The following is a 19,275-nucleotide window of genomic DNA, read 5'->3' as shown; positions in this document are numbered from 1 at the left end:
TTATAAAAGTAGAAACAGTAGATCCAAAAGGGCATGTGTTCTCACATTAAATGAAGAAATCCCCAAGACTGGGTAATTTATAAGAAAAGAGGTTTAATTGGTCCACAGTTCTGCAGGCTGTACAGGAAGCGTGGCAGCATCTACTTCTGGGGAGACCTCAGGAAGCTTTCACTTGTGGCAGATGGAGCAGGCATCTTACACGGCAGGAGCAGGAGGAAGAGAGTGAGTGGAGAGGTGCTGCATGCTTTTAAACAACCAGATCTCACGAGAACTTACTATCACGAGAATAGCACCAAGGGGATGATGCTAAATCATTCATGAGAAATCCACCCCCACGATCTTATGATCCAGCTGCCTCCCACCAGGCTCCATCTCCAACACTGGGGACCACAACTCGACATGGGATTTGTTAGGGACACAGATCCAAACCATATCAGCATGTAAATGAAAAATTTTTAATACTTTCCGAACAATCTGGATAACAGGAAATGAAATGTATTTGAATGTCTCTTCTAAGTGCTGAAGGTATTTTCAAATCCAAGTTCAAATATGAGGCTGGCATCTGGACATTTGTTTCCCAGAGCTGGTTTTAGATTCTTGGTTCTGCAACTGAACGGTTATGAAACTTGGAGAAACAAAGAAAATATGCCTTTCATCGCTCCGGGGCTCAATTTTTTCCATGTGAAGCATGGTAAAATACTCTTTCTGAAGCTTGTTTTTGCTCTAACACCCCCCGATTTGATTAGTGCTTTAGCTCTCTGCCTTTGTTTTCCTATTTATAAAAAAGAATTTTATACCTTTGGCCTTCCAGGATCAATTAGTCAATGGATCCATTAGTGAAGAACTTTCAACCTTGAAGTGCTAAGTAGTTCTGTTTTTGCTTGTAGAGCAAGCTGATCTTGGCTGCATGTGATGTAAAACTGCTGCGACTTCTAAAATCGTTGCTGAGTCTTTAAGAGAACAAGATACTTATTGAATCCAAAAGGCCACTCACTCTGTCTCAGCACTCTGGCCTGTGGGGTTGAAGAGAGGCAGGTGTTTGGGAAGGGGATGTTTGGGAAGGAGGTGTTGGGGAAGGAGGTGTTGGGGAAGGGGGAAGGAGGTGTTGGGAAGGAGGTGTTGGGGAAGGAGGTGTTTGGGAAAGAGGGGTTTGGGAAGGAGGTGTTGGGAAGGCAGTGTTGGGAAGGAGGTGTCTGGGAAGGAGGTGTTGGGAAGGAGGCGTTTGGGAAAGAGGTGTTTGGGAAGGAGGTGTTTGGGAAGGAGGTGTTGGGGAAGGAGGTGTTGGGGAAGGAGGTGTTGGGAAGGAGGTGTTGGGAAGGAGGTGTTTGGGAAGGAGGTGTTTGGGAAGGAGGTGTTGGGAAGGAGGTGTTGGGAAGGAGGTGTTGGGAAGGAGGTGTTGGGGAAGGAGGTGTTGGGAAGGAGGTGTTTGTTTGGGAAGGAGGTGTCTGGGAAGCCTGATCGGGTATCACGTCTCCCTTGGGAATCTTGCCTTCTTGCAGTGAGTATTTGCAACTGTATGTCCCTTAACAAAGAAGGAATTGTGTGGACCACATCCTCACAGAACACAGCATGTATTACATGAAAGACTGACCCAATCTGTGTCTGTGGTGTTTGGGACAATAGCTGAGATAATGAGGCCTTCCAATTCCCCCAGGTTCTCCAGTCATGCCACATGACCCTCTTAACATCTCTGATACAATAACCAGAGAGGGGATAGTCATCCCCATTGTTAAGATGCAGATGCAGAAATTCAGAGGGGGGTGCCGACTGTCTCCTATCACATGGCAGCAGCAGGGGGTAGAGCTGGACAGTCCCAGCTCCATCCTGGTTCTGCTGACATGGATCTGGGGTGCGTTACTCCCTGGCTCCTTTCTGCTGGCTCTTTTTAATGGCCGGACTCCTCTTGGGAGCCCTGTTCAGTCTAGGCTTATCCAGCTGAGAAGGTGCAGCACTTTGGCATTTTGAGGGACACGTACAGGATGCAGCATGGAATGTCTCTGAATTTGGGATCCTGCCGATGGTAAGCTTTAATTTCTAAAACACAAGAAAGAAGAAAGTTAAATGGCTAAAGATTATCTTTAAGATTGTTGCTTCCCAATCTGTCCTCATTCATACCCTTGGGAGCTGGTTTTGAAGAAAGTCCTGCAGTGAACTGTAATATCTGGGCCAGAAATAGACAGGGATGACTTACTTGGCTAGTTAGGTGGAAGGTGGATTTTTATTTTCTGGCATCCATGGCTGAAAATGAAGCTGAGCTTTTAAGGAAGGATCCAGGTAGCATTGATGGTGCTCTAAGGGGTCCAATTGCACCAAGAATTAAAAAGGCCTCTTGAAACAAGTGAATCAAAATGAAACCACCAGACAGGACTCCCCCAGACAAGACTGGGAGGAAATTTAAACTTGATCAGTTTCTCCTGCAACCTGTCATGTCCTTCCCCTGCACACACCTTCTCCCCTTCCCTTGAAAATCTCAGTTCTCTCCCCTCCCAATCCCTGCCCCATCCCCACCCCAACCTCCACTTCCCTCATCTGTAGCATAACAGGAAGGAGAGTAAATGGGATTGGCTCAGGCACTTTAAAACATCAAGGGCCAATGGCTGTTCTTCCTTTGGTTCCATATCTCCCTTTTCCAATATTCTTTTTCCTTCCAGGGACTATGTGTTTGAATTTTAAAAGAGCGGTGGATACCCATCAACACAAAGAAATCAGGAATGGAGGCAGTGGGAAAGTAAGGGAATTTTCTATCTTCCAGATAATCATGAAGATGAATACTGCATATTTCTCAATAGCATGTAGGGGCTGTTATCAATTAGAAAGGGAAGGCAGAACGAGCACAAGAGAAATGCAATGACTCCACAGTCTAGAAAGGCAGTCAGGATAAACTGCAGTCAGCAACACCCAGGTACAGTTCTTGGATCTGCTCACAGGCAAAAACCCTTTTCTTGGCTTCTGAATTAATGCCTGGATCTTTGGGTCAGAGTAGTGTTTGGTAACTTTCAGAAGAGTTCAGAAGCTTATATTGACCACTTGGCCCCAGTGTATGTGGATCCTTTTTTTTTTTTTTGTGAGACAGAGTCTCACACTGTTCCCAGGGCTGGAGTGCAATGGTGCAATCTCGGCTCAGTGCAACCTCCGCCTCCTGGGTTCAAGCGATTCTCCTGCCTTAGCCTCCCCAGTAGCTGGGATAACAGGCACCTGCCACCATGCCCAGCTAATTTTTTGTATTTTTAATACAGACGGGGTTTCACTATATTGGCCAGGCTGGTCTCGAATTCCTGACCTCATGATCTGCCCACCTCAGCCTCCCAAAGTGCTGGGGTTACAGGTGTGAGCCACCACACCCAGCCCAGTGTGGATCTTTGGCAGAGAAAATGTACTATAGTTACCAGATTGTTGGACTAGGGCCCTGAAATCTACTTCTTTTCCACCATGCAGTCTCCTATCCAGTCTTCAAAACCCAAGCCAAACACCACTTTCTTTGAGACACCTTCCTGGCCTCCTTCATGTAGATTTACTCCATTCTACCTCTGTGATCCTATGGCCCTGTGTTCATATCTCAGGGCACACACTGTATAGCAAGTAGCACATAACATGCCTGCTTCATCCACTAATCTGTGAGCTTAAGCTCAGGCTGAGGCCATTTTTGTAGCTCTTGAATTTAGCACAGTATACAGCACCCAGCAGATGCTCAATAAATAGTGAATGGGCCGGGCGCAGTGGCTCTCGCCTGTAATCCCAGCACTTTGGGAGGCCGAGGCGGGCGGATCACGAGGTCAGGAGATTGAGACCACGGTGAAACCCCGTTTCTACTAAAAATACAAAAAATTAGCTGGGCGTAGTGGCCGGCGCCTGTAGTCCCAGCTACTCGGGAGGCTGAGGCAGGAGAATGGTGTGAACCCGGCAGGCAGAGCTTGCAGTGAGCCGAGTTTGCGCCACTGCACTCCAGCCTGGGCGAAAGAGCGAGACTCCGTCTCAAAAAAAAAAAGAAAGTGAACAAATGTGTACTTGCCCTGCCACTAACTAGTTATGTATCTTAGACAACTCATTCACTTATCCTCACTGGGATTACTCACTTAGGGTAATGAGTAATAGGGATGGCACAATTTGTGTGACCAATGGGATTATTACGTAGTGCAGAAGAGATAAGATGTGTTCTTAATATAGATATGCTACACAATCACAAAGTTCCCAGAGCTGGAAGAAATTTGGAAATCATCTAATACAATGGTTTTCAGAAATTTGAAGCCAAAGAACTGTTTTTTAAGGAAAGCTAACAGGAAAGTCCAATATTTTGGACTAATCTTTTTTTCATAAAAGATAAAAGATAAATGTAAGCTTCTCCAGTTGAAGACCCAGCATACTCTCTCCTTCCTCTCCTCTCCTTTCACCTCCATCCTGGGGATGCAAGAAGCACAGTTTGAAAACCAACCTCTCACTTTAGTGAGAATAAGCTGAAGCCCAGAGAAGGCAGTGAATTTCCTAAGGTCACAGGGCTAGTTAGAAAGAAAAGTAGACCAGGGAAGAAATTAACACATGAAGACTGCAATGATATGCAGGACAATAGCTAGTCCTTGAAAAAACGACATACTTAGTGCATACCCATATAATATTAGGGGTGGTCTGTTGTTGTTTTTCTTTTGAGACAGGGTCTCGCTCTGTCTTCCAGGCTGGAGTGCAGTGGTGCAATCATAGCACACTGTAACCTTGAATTCCTGGGCTCAATTGATTCTCCTGCCTTGGCCTTCCGAAGTGCTGGGATTACAGGTGTAAGCCACCATGCCCAGCACCACATATTATGTTTAATTCTTGCAATTTTCTATGAGGAAGTTAGGGCTGTGACGATTTCTGAGATAAGGAAACTGAGGCTTTAAAAAATGGGCTTGAATAACATTCCGTGGTCAGTTGTAGAAGTAAAAGTAACTAGTAGCTTTATTGAGCACCTAATATGTGCCAGTCACCTTTGTAAGCACATTACACATATTACCTCATTTAATTATCCAACAACCAGCACCATCATTAGTCATAATTTTACAGAAAAGAAAACTGAGGCACAAATTGGTTGAAGGAGCTGTTTTGGAATCCCTACACCAGTCTGATTCCATGCAAGCTCTTTTTGCTACATCATGCCGATCTGAGGTCCTGAACCCAGGTGCTCTGTCTCTTAGCCCAGTGCCTTCTCCAAATGCTACTTGTTATGAAAGAATCCTGAAAGAGTCCTGAAAGCACATTCTGTTATTTGCACTTGATGGTGGAAGAATGAGGAACCTTATTTGTATTCAGGGTACTTCTCAGACTCCATCTAAGACCCTGATCTTTTTCCTTCTGGTACTGATTTGCCCTGTTCAGGGCTGGTCAGTACAACTCACCTCCTTCTGGATGGACCGGGTGAGAAACAGGGAGACCTCCTCCAGGCTCTGGGGTTTCAGGTCATTCACTGCCAGAAGATGATCTCCGTGGCAAAATATGCATCCCAAACGTGGGGGGCCTTCCCACTGAGACACACTGCAGTGGGAATACAACATCCAACACCAGTGTGAGGCTCAGCTGGACAGGAGGGCAGGGCACGCAGGGTCTCCTGATTCTAGGTCACGTGGCACCACCTCTGAAGTAGACTATCTCCTTCTGTTTAGAATATTGTTTCCTCTGTCACTACAATAGGAGCCTAACCCTTCCTCCAAAGCCCAGCTCAAATTATACCACCCTTACAAAGGCCCATGAAATCCTACATCCCATTCCTCTGCTATAATTCATCTCCCCTACCCCTGGACTTCTATTACATTGTGTGAGTACCTGATTTGTTACATTTTTAAATAAAATGCATTTTACATTTACTTCTTTTTGTGGCTGTCTTTTTCTTACCAGGTTACATGACCCCAGAAGTATGATGTCACCTTTTTGTTTGTTTTGTTTTTTAATTTTTAAAACCCCATGGTTCCAAGTAAAGAAAGAGTGCCCAGCGTTTGTTAGAAGTGAGGGTGTAATGATTATACAATGAATATATAATGAACAAATAAATGAATTAAGGAATGTAGCAGCTCAGTTATGGAGGAGTCCACAGTTTCAGTCAAGTGTGTATTGAGCCTTAGATTGTGGACTATTTAAAAAAAATGGAAGGTGTGGTTCCTCCCTTCTTAGAACTTATAAGACAATTAATGTGTAGTGTTTACATTAAAGAGTTTTCTTCCCTTATGAAGATGAAATCTTCCATCAAAATAAATTACAAAGTCTTTTTAAAAAATGCCATATCAAATAGACAGTGATTGCTTTAAGAAAATTCTCTGCCACACAGTCTTTTGTGTCTGTGTCTGTGACTAGCAGTTTTTGTTTTTTGTTTTTTTTTAACCTTGTGTCTGGAAGTCTTAGAAGCTGATATGCTTTCTTCTTTTAGGCCTCTGATTCTTGTTGACTTCACTAATTTCACTCATTCATCAAATACTCATTGTACAGTGATTGGAAATGATGTCCTTGGGCCACCTGTATCCCAGCCCATTCTTCCTCCCTTCGAGGAGTCAGAAATGGCTGCTTCCTGAACTTTTGGGTCCTGTTATTCCCCCTGCTCACCTCCAGGCTGACTTTTCCGCACAACAAGACCCTGATTTCTGCCTCAATCAAAGATTTTTTTGTAACAACAGCCAGTCAACAGTCCAAGCTCCCCCGCCCCAACCCTAGTCAGTGTTGCCAAATACACTGTTTCAAGATGTAATTGTTCTCTTCAGAGCTTCCAGCCCCATTTATAATCCACAACAGTCAAATCTCCAACCTACCATATCCGTCCTGTGGCTTCTGTGAGAGCAAGATAGTTGATGACATCAGGAGGAGAAAGGAAAACGTTCAGTTTCTCCACTTGGCTTTCATCAGGGATATTACTATGAACAAGACATTTGTAAAAGTCACATCAGGCAACTGACCCTGGCTCTCAACTGTACTTTCTGAGTAGACTTTTGGCCTCTATTTCTGAGATGATATTGTCCAGGTAAAGGTTGTCCAAAACATTTGGAGAATAATATAAATTTAAGTTACTGAAAAATCCTCTTGGGATGTGGTAGTGGATGGTAGGCTATGGGAACAGAGGGAAACATGGACTAAATTGGTTATGTAACTGTCCACATCAGGCCAGTCTGCATATTTCTCGCTGGAAATGATTCCATAGAAGAAGGCATGGAAAAGAGTTAAAATTACATCAATCGTACCAAATGCTCTTGGTATCACTTAAAGCCTAAATAACCCCATCCTGGTCTATAACTAAGCCTCATGCAACTTGCATGTCCGTAATTACACTCATGGGAAAACTGAGTGACATGCTACTCAGATCGGTGTGGATCCCAAGTCCTGGGACCTGAAAGAGTAGCCAAGGGGGAATTTTAAAAAATAGCTGAAAATGCCACCCCCCGCCCCAGGAACTGCTTTACTTAAGCTCTATCATCCCCTCTCCTTGGCCACAACATCAATGACAGGGAGAAGATGGCCAAGTTTTCGGCTGACTTGGAGATTTTTAGGAACAGCTTTAAAATTTAAATTCTAAGTTAAAAAAAAAAAAGTGGCAGGGAGCCTGCCTTGCTCTTAGGGCCCATAAAGTTTTAGAAATTAGAGCTTTACTTGATTAATATAGACAATTGCACAACAGTTAGTAAGGCCGACCCCTTTTGGTCATTTGTGGTCTGTGCTTCCATATCGGCAGGGGAAAGACACCAATCAATTCCTGAGCCTTGTTCTTGCAGGTGGAGGTCCCCATCCTGGGTCTCTGGAAGGGTCTGGGGTTCCTCTTTGCTGCTATCCACAGACTCATGGGATGTCTCTTTGAAAAAACTAGAGCATAAGAAGTTAAAACAAGCCCTATTTTAGCATGTGTTTTTACAGTGTTCCCCTGTGTGTGTCAGATTTAAGTAGCTAACAGCCATGTGAAGACTAGCAAGGTCTTGAAGTATGTCCAACTATCAGAATCACAGCCACAGCTAGCATCAAATTCAACAAACTTTCCTTCTAAAAATAGATATGGAATCAAAATTACCCTTTACAGTGTTTGGAGGACAGAAGTGAGAGTGTGAGAGACATAAATGCAAAGTAGAAGATAACTTCCTCAGGAGACGGAAAAGGTCCTGAGGATGTCATCGGTGGTTTTCTGTGGGAAGAGACATGACTCCCTTATTTTTTGTGTGTTGAGACGACTGAATAATATCTGGAAACTGGTCTCTGGTAATGTTTGGCATCAGTTTATCAACTATTGAAATGAACTGACAATCATTGTTCCTTAACAGCAGATGAGCAAACATCAAATTTTGAAACGGCATTTTGACTTACTAGGATTCCATTGGCTCATAATGACACTCAATTCTTCCAGAGACCTGGTCTGGACCATCAGTTTCAATGGATTCACCAGAATCACTGGAAGCAATAATATTATCCAACTGCAGATAAGAGGAATAGATGTAAGAATCCCAGTTTACCGATAAGTCAGGTACCTTCTTATTTCTAGTATTAACAGCTCTGGGCTCTGACATAGAGGTACAGTTTCCAGTGGATGAATGTGGTTCTCATTTGAGAAATATCAACCAACCTTACCTCTGCGAGACTGAACCAGCAAAGCTTCTGGAGGACTCAAAGTCAATTTTCTTCTCCTGGATCCCTCATGCTCCAGATACAAGTGTTATTTCTATTGAACTAAATTGCTGTTTATCTTTCTGTTTCACCATTAGGCACTTAATGACATGAAAGCATTTCCCCAATCAGTTCTACTATAGAATCATGGCACTTGGCTGGGACAAAGACGTTGACACAATGTGAAGCTGGTCTCAGGTTACTATGCTCACAGGCAGCCCAAGTGGCTTCAGGGACATTACAATGTTCTAGAAAAATACTGCCCTTAGGAAGCTCTCCATAGCCCCCTTAGAACAAAGAGAGTCACTTGTGGCAATGATTGCTCAAAAACCCTAAGGCCTACCTAAGTTCACCGTTAACCCATGACGGAAACCTTCCTTCCAGTCAAGCCAGTCTTCCCATTGGCCACCTGCAAATGGTGCTGTTCCATCGCCATGTTCATGCTCTCTTCTTCACCTCGAGTGCCATCTTTCCTTTTGGCCTGCTGAAATCATGTTCAGGCCTGACTGAAGTCCCACAGCCCACTCTGATCACCTCAGCTATGGCAGAGCTCTCCTTTCTCTCAATTTCCATTGCATAGTTTTTTTACTTATTTATTTATTTATTTATTTATTTATTTATTTATTTATTTATCTTTGGTCTTTTAGCTGTTTTGTCTGCTTTACTAGACTTTACTTATCATAAAGTACCTAGCAAATGCCAGGCCTATAACTGATGCTCAGTACACATCTGATTGGTTGGCTGAACTATCATAAAAGACTGCATCCCAGGAAACACAAATATGAAAATATTTTGGTGAAAGAAGAACTCTGTGCTCAAAGGAGCTTGGGAAATGCCATGTGTTGTATCTGACTTGACTATTTACAATGCACCACTGCATACTAAATGCTCTGAGAATTCTGCTAAGAAGCTTGTTTAACTTATTTTAGCTGGGTGTTTCCGGCACTTATTTGACCCCAGAATTTTTCTTTTATATAAACATACGTCACCATCTTATGGAAAACCCCCAGTTTGGGAAATGACGCAGCATTCCCACCCTCCATTCTGTCTTCCTATCTCTCACTTCCATTCTCTTCTCTCTATAGTCCATGGCAGATATAGCTGCTCAGTTAATACTAATGGAGGATAATTCAGGTTTTGAGATTTCCCAACTCAGAAGCCATCGCTTCCTCTATGCTGTCTACAGAATGAAGTCAACTTGGCATTCAAGACCCATCATGGGCTGGCTCTTTTCTTCTGTTTATCTCCCACTATGCCTTTCACGCACTGTAGGTTGCAACCTCACTGAACTATTCCCCATACATGTATCAAATGGCACTTCATCCCAGAAGCCTTCCTTGACTCTGATAGAGAGAGAAAATCTGTTCTTTTTCTATTGCTTCCAGAGCATACGGACCACATCTTTTGTGCAGCATTATCCTGTGGTAACTGACAAGACTATGCACTCTGACAGCAGGGTGATGTCAGGCTCATTACTTTAGCCACCATGCCCAGTACAGTACAGTGACTAGTGCTCAGAAGGCATTCAGTAAGGGCTTTCTACTGATCAATAGACTGATCGATACACAGCACACAACTGATCACCCAAGGACCTTGGCTCATATTATTCTTTCTGCTAAGAATGCAGAAAGACTCCTCAAGGCAATCCCCCACATCCAAATTTTACTCATCATGTATGGTCTAATGTCATCTCATCCCTGAAATCTTCCTGATCTTTTATTTGAAAGTCATCTCCTCCTCCCATAGCTCATGCACCCCTGGTATTTTATAAGCATCTCTCTTCAGCATAGAACCCTTCTGTCTTGTATTACAGCTGTCTCCTAGTCAAGTGTCAGCGCCATGAGCACGTCATCTGTATTTGATTTACTTCTGTGTTCCCACTGACCATAGCCTAATATTGCACGAAAAGTGCGTGGCAGGGTTTCAGTAAATATTTGTTAAAGAAACAAATGATGAATGGACAAGAAGGGGTTACCTCTAAAAGAACACTTCGAGGAGTAAGATAATAATTCTCTTCCTTCACATCTTGAGTGGCTTCTGATAAATCTTGTAGGTGAGTTTGCCTAAATCCTGGAGAACTTTGTTCCATTAAATGCTGAAGAAAAGAGAGAAAAATGCTTTGCTTTTTCTTTGCAAGAGATAGAATTAAATCACGTGCATTCTAGAAAAGCCGTAATAAATTAGTTGGGTTAAAAAAGACCAGAGGGTCTTCCAAGATTACATCCAGAAGCTCACACAACTTGAACTTGCCTCTTGAGTCTGGGTCACCACTGAGGGTGAAAACATATAAGCACATCACTCAGGCTTTTTTTCCCTACCATTTGGAACAGTCACTCAGAACAAGTGGTTTTCTCCTGTGGGTGGTATTCTTTTTTTTTTTTTTTGAGATGGAGTCTCACTCTGTCCCCCAGGCTGGAGTGCAGTGGCGTGATCTCGGCTCACAGCAACCTCCACCTCCTGGGTTCAAGTGATTCTCCTGCCTCAGCCTCCTGAGTAGCTGGGAATACAGGCATGCACCACCATGCATAGCTAATTTTTGTATATTTTTTAATAGAGATGGGGTTTCACCATATTGGCCAGGCTGGTCTCAAACTCCTGACCTCGTGATCCACCCACCTCAGCCTCCCAAAGTGCTGAGATTACAAGCATGAGCCACCATGACCAGCCCTGTGGGTAGCATTCTAAGTCACTAAGCTCTGGAGTTGCTACCCTCATCTTTTTCCTGTAATCATCCAGTGCCATCTAAGAATGTAATTAACCCAGAATCAAGGCGTTGCACCTTTCCTGTTCCTGCTGCATATTTTTCTTTTGTGTTACGTTCACACACTTCTATTGTTTCCACAGCAATGGAATTTGGTTGTGTTGATCATATGATAGTATGAATTATGGGTTTCCAGGTGATCTAGATTCAACCACTATTGCCTCCCCTTCCCCATAGATACAGAATATTCTACTAAAGTAGCTTCTTTGCATGGCAGAAAAATTCCAAGAACAATGCCTCAGAGCAGGGGGTTTGGAAAAGACCCTGAATGTTCTCTAGAAAAAAAGTCAAGTTTTAAAATACAGGTGTGTTCAAGTTCTGTCCATGTTTTAAGTTCCAAGCTCATGGAGCGAGATCATGCTGAGTTGGGGGTAAAGGCAGCCCGCTTAATTTAACCACCAACACCACCCAGCAAGGCAAATAGTACTGTTAACTCGAGCTGGTTTAAAAATCACTGGATCTATAGTGTGAAAAGGCAAAGTGACCAATAGTGTTATCTCTAGGGGGAGGGAGATATCATGAGTGAAAAGCAAGAGGCACTTACAGACAAGGGTGAAGCTTCCTAACTGCTGCATACCACCGTTTCTACTCACTAAATGAAGAACTGAGGTGAGGTGTTTGGCATGGTGAATTTGATATGCTACAAAAAGCTTTCAAAATAGTTGGAGAGCTACCAACTAGATAAAACAAGGGACTAGGACTCATTAGATGTGCTTGATATAAATGGACAGGGTAAAGTCAATGGATAAGTCTCTAAGAGACAAAATAGTATCCGTGCCAGAGAACAAAACCACTCAGCATGTTTATGACTAATATCCCAAGTTGGGAACATTGCAAATCCAAGAAAGCTGAAGGTCCAATTACAAGTCGCTTTCAAGAGGCAGGTACATTATATTTTATGTCTTCAAATGGATTTCATTAGAAATGAGGATGAAGTGATAGACAGCTATAATGAATGAGAAGCAAGATTGATCAGGGTAGAGGGAAGAGATTAACAAGAAACTCAGCCTTTGCCTGAGGAGTACAGACAGAATGGGCAGAAATCAGGTAGTGTCTGGGAAATCTTTTGGCAGAGGGATCTGTGCCCTCTGTGTGAAAGAAAGAAAGCAAGTTGCCAGCTAGGTTTTGGTTTAGCAAAGGGGTCTTACCCTAGCATACCCAAAGCATATCAAGAGCATCCAAAATGAATGAATACACTGAGAGGTATTCAGGGCAAGCCCTCAGTGAGGCTCATCTGTGGTATGGGATAAACATCAGGGCTAAGAATCTTTCTTATAGTGCATTGGGCTTTGAGGAAGGTGGGCATGGTTAAATTCAATTGCTAATTGGTGAGATTTTTAGGCATTAGCTGACTCCCAGGTGTGGTGTCCTGAGAAAGAAGTGAGCCCTATTACCTTGTCTTGGAGACCATTTCTTGGTGAGCTGGAGCCAACAGCCTCTGATGTGCTGGAAGGGCCAAGGAGAGGGCTGGAGTAGAAGAGGATTCTTTTATTACCCAATGAGAGTTCCTCCTGCTCACCAAAAAAAGGAATCAGTCAGGGCACAGTTGATCTCTGTCTGGAATGAAACGGCAGCCTCTCTACCGGGCTCCTTGCCTCCCGTCTTTTCCTATAGCGATCTAACATTCATGCCGCTGGCCTGCCAGCATTATTTCACCAAGACAGGAGCCGAACTTGTCTCTCTCCTGTTTCCAAACCCTTGAGGACATTTAGCCTGACCCTCAGAGATGACCAGCGTTTCCCTCAACTTGTCTCCTCAACTGTGTCTCTTTCTGACATCCTCCACCCCAGTTCCCTTTGCTCTAATCACTTCAGTCTACTTGAAGACATGCCTTGATTTCTCCTTCTCTTTGGCTTTTGCTGTAAGCATGGAACAACCTAGAAAACATGTCAAAAAAGGATACCTAGGGACCAAAATTCCATCTATAAAGGTCTGACCTGAGAAAGGAACATTAGCAGAGGCCCTTTTGAAATAAGTTTAAAACTTAAAACTACTAAGCACGTACATGAAAGAGACATTATATTAAAAATGCAAGATACATGTAAAACATTTTTATAGAAACTGCCCTAGACTTAGTCATTCAAAAGGGAGCTTGTCATGCACCTTGAATAACAATGATGGAAAATACTATATTCTAGCTACTACTTAAAAATGCCACAGTTAACTTTTCTTCCCTCTAACACAATAATAAAAATCTGAAGTGTCTGTACTTTAGCTCTCTCACAAAACACAGAAGAATTTTTTTCTATTAATCATAAAAAGTAATAAGGATGTACATTTTCTCACTTATTTATTCCTTGTATTAAAGCCAGTTACTAAGGAGGCAAAGGAAAGCTACCATTGTTTTCTATTGAAAGAGGGTTGTGTTCAGGTGCCCTGTTATTTTATTAGTGATATGGAGTCACCTCTGTGTTCTGCTGTGTTGCTTTTATATCCTGGCGAAATGATGACATGAAGGAGACCCAGTCTTTAATCTTCTCCCTGTTGATAGGAATAAACTTTCAGTTGGCATGTGGCAACAATAGTGCCTGTACTCCTTTTGAACCAGAGAAGGATTCTTTTATGAATGTTAGAATGGTGGTGAGAGCAGGTACCAGCGAAATAAGAATTTTTCCTACGTAGCTTAAATGGCCTCGCCACCTCCACATTTGCACACTAGAATTAATGCTCAGCCACCTCTGCAAGGAAAGCTCAGAGAAAGGGAAGAAAAGTAGAAAATAATAGTAGTAATCACAGGGTTTGGGGCTTTCGGCTTTGACACTGATTTCCTTTGTGTTCTCAAGCAAGCCCCCTAACCTGTCTGTGCCATTTTTGTATAACTATGCAGGTGGGCCTTCCCTTAGGGAGTGCATGTGTTGATGAAGAATGTGCTTGAATGAATTTGTATAATCACATCTTTTCTATGGACTCACAGGACAACTTAAAAAGAAGCTTTGGTCAATCTGAAACACATCAGGGTTTTTCATATGTTGTCTTTGGCATTGTCCGCCTCCTCTGCACAGTCTCACCCACACCAGCTTTGCCTCTCCCTCAAGCAGATAATCATCCATGAAGAGTCCACTAGGCACCTTTGCTAGGACCAGAAGCCCCTCTTAAAAACTGCAGACTACTTTGGGGGCAAGCCTAGTTCCTCCCTAATATATGTAGCTTGTGTAGATGTTTTTGTATTGGGTTCTTTTACATGGAATGCTTCTGGGGTGATGGTGACTGTTATTGGTTGAAATGTACCCTCCCCACAAAAATACAATGAATTTGTATGTTTCAGTTCCATATCCCAATACTTCAGAATGTGACCTTATTTGGAAAGAGGGTCATTGCAGATGTAATTTGTCAAGATGAGGTCATACTGGAATAGAGGGGGCTCCAAATCCAATATTACTGATGTTCTTATAAAAAGGGGAAATTTGGACACAGAGCTATGCACACAGGGAGAACACCATGTGAAGACTGGAGTTATGTTGCCTCAAGCCAAGGGAACTACCAATAGTTAGGAGAGGCCCCTGGAACAGATCCTTCCCTGGAGTCTTCAGAGAGAGCATGGCCCTACCCATACCTTGATTTCGGACTCCTAGCCCCTGGAACAGTGAGACAATAAATTTCTGTTGTTCAGAGTTATCCAGGATGAGGTTCTTTGTTACGGCAGCCCTAGGAAACTAGCTCAGTAACTTTTCAAGATATTTTAAAAAATAACTAAGATTGCCAAGATGGCATTTGAGGTTTGTAGCGTGGGTTCAGAACATGTTTATTGGTATAAAATGTTTTGTTTTTTGGTTTGTTTTTGTTTTGCATGCAGTAGACATTCTGTGTTATCTTACTTCTCTCACCTGTCATGGCCGATGAGGAAGTATTCCCTGTTAGTGGTTCTGATGGACATGACCTCATCAGGGTGGCATTTAAACATCTTCTGCACAGATTGCATCTTTTCCTGGTTACTTATGCCAACTTCTACACTGGAATTTCTATTAGATATAGACACAAAGTATTAAACCAAGGTAAATACAGAAACAGAAAACTGACTAATATTTTATATTGGGATTCAAATGGAATAAAACTTTAGATATGCTGGATCCATGTTTCCAAGATTGTCCAATAATTTTAGAAGATAAGTTTGGATTTTTTGATCTGGTTAATTAATTGAAATTATTTTGTTTAGCCTAAGATTCAAAAATTTCTATTTTAATTGGATTCTTGATCCACAAATTATGTTTTTCAATTTTGGGGTGCACAATTTATTAAAGAGAAGACCAAAAAAAGCTGATCTAAATATTTTTTAAAACTCTATCTTGACTTTATAAAATGACAATTTCATCTGCTCCCTCTCATCCACAAATTATGTGAATCAAACTCCTTAACTGAATGCCTGTTAATTAAAGACTTATCAAGTATGACAAACAATACGAAACAAATATTCAACTATCTTTTAACTCAAAGTGCTCACTATTTTAGCTCTTATTCAGTCACAAATATTATAATCAGCTTGAAGCAGGTTCCTTTGGTCAAGTATGTAAATTTCAATTTGCATGCAACTTGTTACTGTTTGACTTTATAGTATTCGTTGTTATAAAAGTTTTCCTGCTTGGATACACACTGATCAATTTCAATGGAACCTCGGTGATGATGGTCTTTATAATAGGAAAGACTAAAGCTCTTTTCCCCAGCCTTTGACAGGATGAAAAACCGCTTTTTCCAAGAGGTCTGAAAAATAAAAAGATTTTATGTCTTAGTTAAATCTCAGAGGAAAAGAAAGGATTTTTAAAAATGCTCATGAGGCTGGTGGGAGGCTTGTTAAATCACAGCAAATACTTACCACAGAGGAGAACAGCTGAGAAGGTGGTGATTTAATAAAGTAATCTTGTTTGCAGACTTCATTTTCATAAGAAAATGTAAATTGTTTGCCTAATAAAAGTGAACAGAACTCAGTTTGTTCCTCATAAATTTCTGAAAGGAACTGCCTCAATTGGAAAACACTGTTTATCTCTGGAAAGACCTTCAGATTATTCAGTAGTTATGGAAAAGGACCCCTATAATAACCCAAGAAAACAAAGGACCAAATGTATGATTCTTATTCCTCCACAGCCGAGACCTTCATTCAAACAACATTTGAAACCATGTTAATTCAGCTCACACCTGTCTGGCTTTCTGTTTCTAGAGTATGTCGTTGGCTCTCTACGTGTGAGCAAAGATTTGGCTGTATTTCCATTGCAGAAGCATGATAATTCTGCATTGCCCTTTGGCTTAGCAAACAAAAGCAAAAGCACCTGCTATTAAAAATGAAGTGGCAAAAACTATTTGGGGAAGGGGGACAGGTAGAGTTGCTGCAGAAGTTGGAAAAGGAGGGAAGGTAAACACAGCCACCTCCCCAGAATTACTGGATACTATCCTAATAGCCCCAGCTATTACCAAATACTGTATTACCAAATCTTAAGTCTGTTTTCACTTAATAAAGAAGCTCTAATTTTTTAGTAAAGACTGCCCTTTCCAAAACTGAGGACAAACTAAACCTATAGCCTGGATGTGAAAGCAAATCCAAGCTAAAACAAAAACAAAAACAAACCCAAAATGAAAACAAAAATAACAACACTGTGTTTAACAACATTGTGTTTTTCTAAATAGTGAATGTAATACATATTTATTGTAGACATTTTAGAAAATATAGAAAATATTAAAACTGCCTATAATTTCACCACTTATAGAGAAGCAGTTAACATTTTAGAAACTTCTTTAATCACTTCTGCCACCCCGTTTTCAATAGTGAGTGGTTTTGCTTTTGTCTGCTAAGCCAAAAGGCAATATATACTGTCTCCCTTAAGTATTCAAGAGTGTCGATTAACACATGTGTGTGCTGAAACTACCTGAGGCCAGAGAAAGAACCATTAAAATACATCGGAGGTTCAGAAAAAGTGCCTGTTACCTCCAGCCAGACTGGAAAAACTTATAATTTACAGGGCATTGGGTAGAGTACTCAGGAATGTCTTGCCTCAGTGTGAGGAATAATTAGCTCTACACTAATTACTAGCTCCACACTGAGCACTGCTCCAAACCCACCTAAAACATCATGAAAGACTTAGAAGAAAGTTGTTTCCAAAAAATTTAACTGCATCCCAGAACAAAGCTCAAGATTCATAGGAATACAAAGATATTCAGGACTCAACAAGGCAAAATTTGCGATGTTTGGCAGTCAATCAAAGTTTACCAGGCATACAAAGAGGAAGGAAAACATGATCAATAATGAGAAGAAAAGTCGATCAATCAAAACAGGCCTAGAACTGACACAGATGTTAGAATTGGCAGAGAAAGTAATTAAAGCAGTTATTATCACTATATTTTCAAGAAGTTAGGGAGAGATATAAAAGATATAAAGAAGACCCAAAGTGAAATTTTAAAGATGAAAACTACAATGTCTCAAAAAAACAGCAACAACACTGGATGGGAGTAAGAGCAGATTAAATATTGCACAAGAAAAGATTAGTGCACTTAAAGGCATGGCAACTGTAACTAACAACATAAACAAAGAGTTAGAACATAATTTAAAACTCAGAAAGAGCACCAGTACACTGTGGACAATTTCAAGTAGCCTAGTATATAAGTAATAGGAGTCCCTGAAGTGAGAGAGGGAGAAATAAAAAATATCTGAAGTAATAATGCTAACAATTTTATAAACCTAAAACTATAATCCCAGAGATCCAAGCAGTTCAATGAATCTCGGCACAAGATACACAAAGAAAAGTACACCAAGGCATGTCATAACTGAATTGTTCAAAACCAGCAATAAAGAAAACAAATCTTAAAAGTAGCCAGAGGAAGAAAAGACCTATTGCATACAGAAAAAAGACAAGAAACAGAGATATTGATTTCTCATCAGAAAAAAAATGCAAGCAAGAAAAAGTAAAACAATATATTTAAGGGTTGGGTGTGGTGGCTCACAACTGTAATCCCAGCACTTTGGGAGGCTGAGGTGGTGGATTTCCTGAGATCAGGGGTTTGAGACCAGCTTGCCCAACATGGTGAAACCCTGTCTCTACAAAAATACAAAAATTAGCCGGGCATGGTGGTGCAAGCCTGTAGTCCCAGCTACTTGGGAGGCTGAGGCAGGAGAATGGCTTGAACCTGGGAGGCAGAGGTTGCAGTGAGCCGAGATAGCGCCACTGCACTCTAGCCTGGGCGATAGAGTGAGACTCCATCTCAAAACAAAGAAACAAACAAGCAAACTATATTTAAAGTACTGAAAAAATACTCTCATTCAAAATTCTATACTCAGCAAAAATGTCTTTTAAAAATGAAGGCAATTTAAAGACTTTTTAGATATATAAAGGCTGAAATAATTCATCATTAGGAGGCTTGCAGTATAAAAAATGTGAAGGGAAGTCCTTCAGGAAGAAGGGAAATGATAACATAAAAATCTAAATTTAAACAAAGCAATAAAAAGCACTGAAATGGTAACTACTGGGGTAAATGTATGAAATTATTTTCTTATTATTGAAAACATTAAAACATTAACTGTTTGAAAAAAAATAAAGACAATGTATCGTGCAGATTATAACATATGTACAAGTAAAATGCATTCCAACAGTAGCATAAAGGCCAATAGGGAAAAATGGAAATACGCTTTTGTAAAGTTCTTTTATTATATGTGAATTGGTATACTATCACTTGAAGTTAGACTGTGATGTGTATAAACCCTAAAGCAATCACTAAAATAACAAAACAGAAAGTAATGACTAATAAGCCAACAAAGGAGATAAAATGGATTCATAAAAAATTCGATTATTCCAAAAGAAGGCAGAAAAGGGGGAAAGGGAGAACAAACAACAAATAGGACAAACAGAAAATAAATAATAATATGATACATTTAAACCTGACTATATCAGTAATTATGTTAAATGTAAATGGTCTAAACACCTCAATTAAAAAACAGAGAT

At 41.2% G+C, this 19,275-nt stretch overlaps 1 protein-coding gene across 3 annotated transcripts; it reads right to left on the bottom strand.

The window, feature by feature from the left end:
• Positions 1-311: 311 nt before the first annotated feature.
• On the bottom strand, positions 312-16,247 carry PLEKHS1 (pleckstrin homology domain containing S1). Of its 3 annotated transcripts, XM_004050118.5 has the most exons (11): positions 16,164-16,247; positions 15,945-16,051; positions 15,181-15,315; positions 13,762-13,837; positions 12,751-12,867; positions 10,571-10,690; positions 8,299-8,405; positions 7,639-7,806; positions 6,765-6,866; positions 5,367-5,502; positions 312-2,034 (listed from the first exon to the last, which is right to left on the bottom strand). In XM_004050118.5, the coding sequence occupies exons 3-11, from the start codon at positions 15,273-15,275 to the stop codon at positions 1,855-1,857; spliced, it is 1,101 nt and encodes a 366-aa protein (XP_004050166.3). In that variant the 5' UTR covers positions 15,276-15,315; positions 15,945-16,051; positions 16,164-16,247; the 3' UTR covers positions 312-1,854. The 3 variants fall into 3 exon arrangements, with proteins under 3 accessions (XP_004050166.3, XP_055208155.1, XP_063566588.1); XM_055352180.2 differs by lacking the exon at positions 16,164-16,247 and having other exon boundaries at positions 1,769-2,034; positions 7,597-7,806; XM_063710518.1 differs by lacking the exons at positions 7,639-7,806; positions 16,164-16,247 and having other exon boundaries at positions 1,769-2,034; positions 15,945-16,046.
• Positions 16,248-19,275: the final 3,028 nt, after the last annotated feature.

This window comes from Gorilla gorilla, chromosome 8 (genome assembly GCF_029281585.2).
Source record: "Gorilla gorilla gorilla isolate KB3781 chromosome 8, NHGRI_mGorGor1-v2.1_pri, whole genome shotgun sequence".
NCBI lineage: Eukaryota > Metazoa > Chordata > Mammalia > Primates > Hominidae > Gorilla > Gorilla gorilla.
This window is presented reverse-complemented; position numbering and strand designations above follow the sequence as displayed.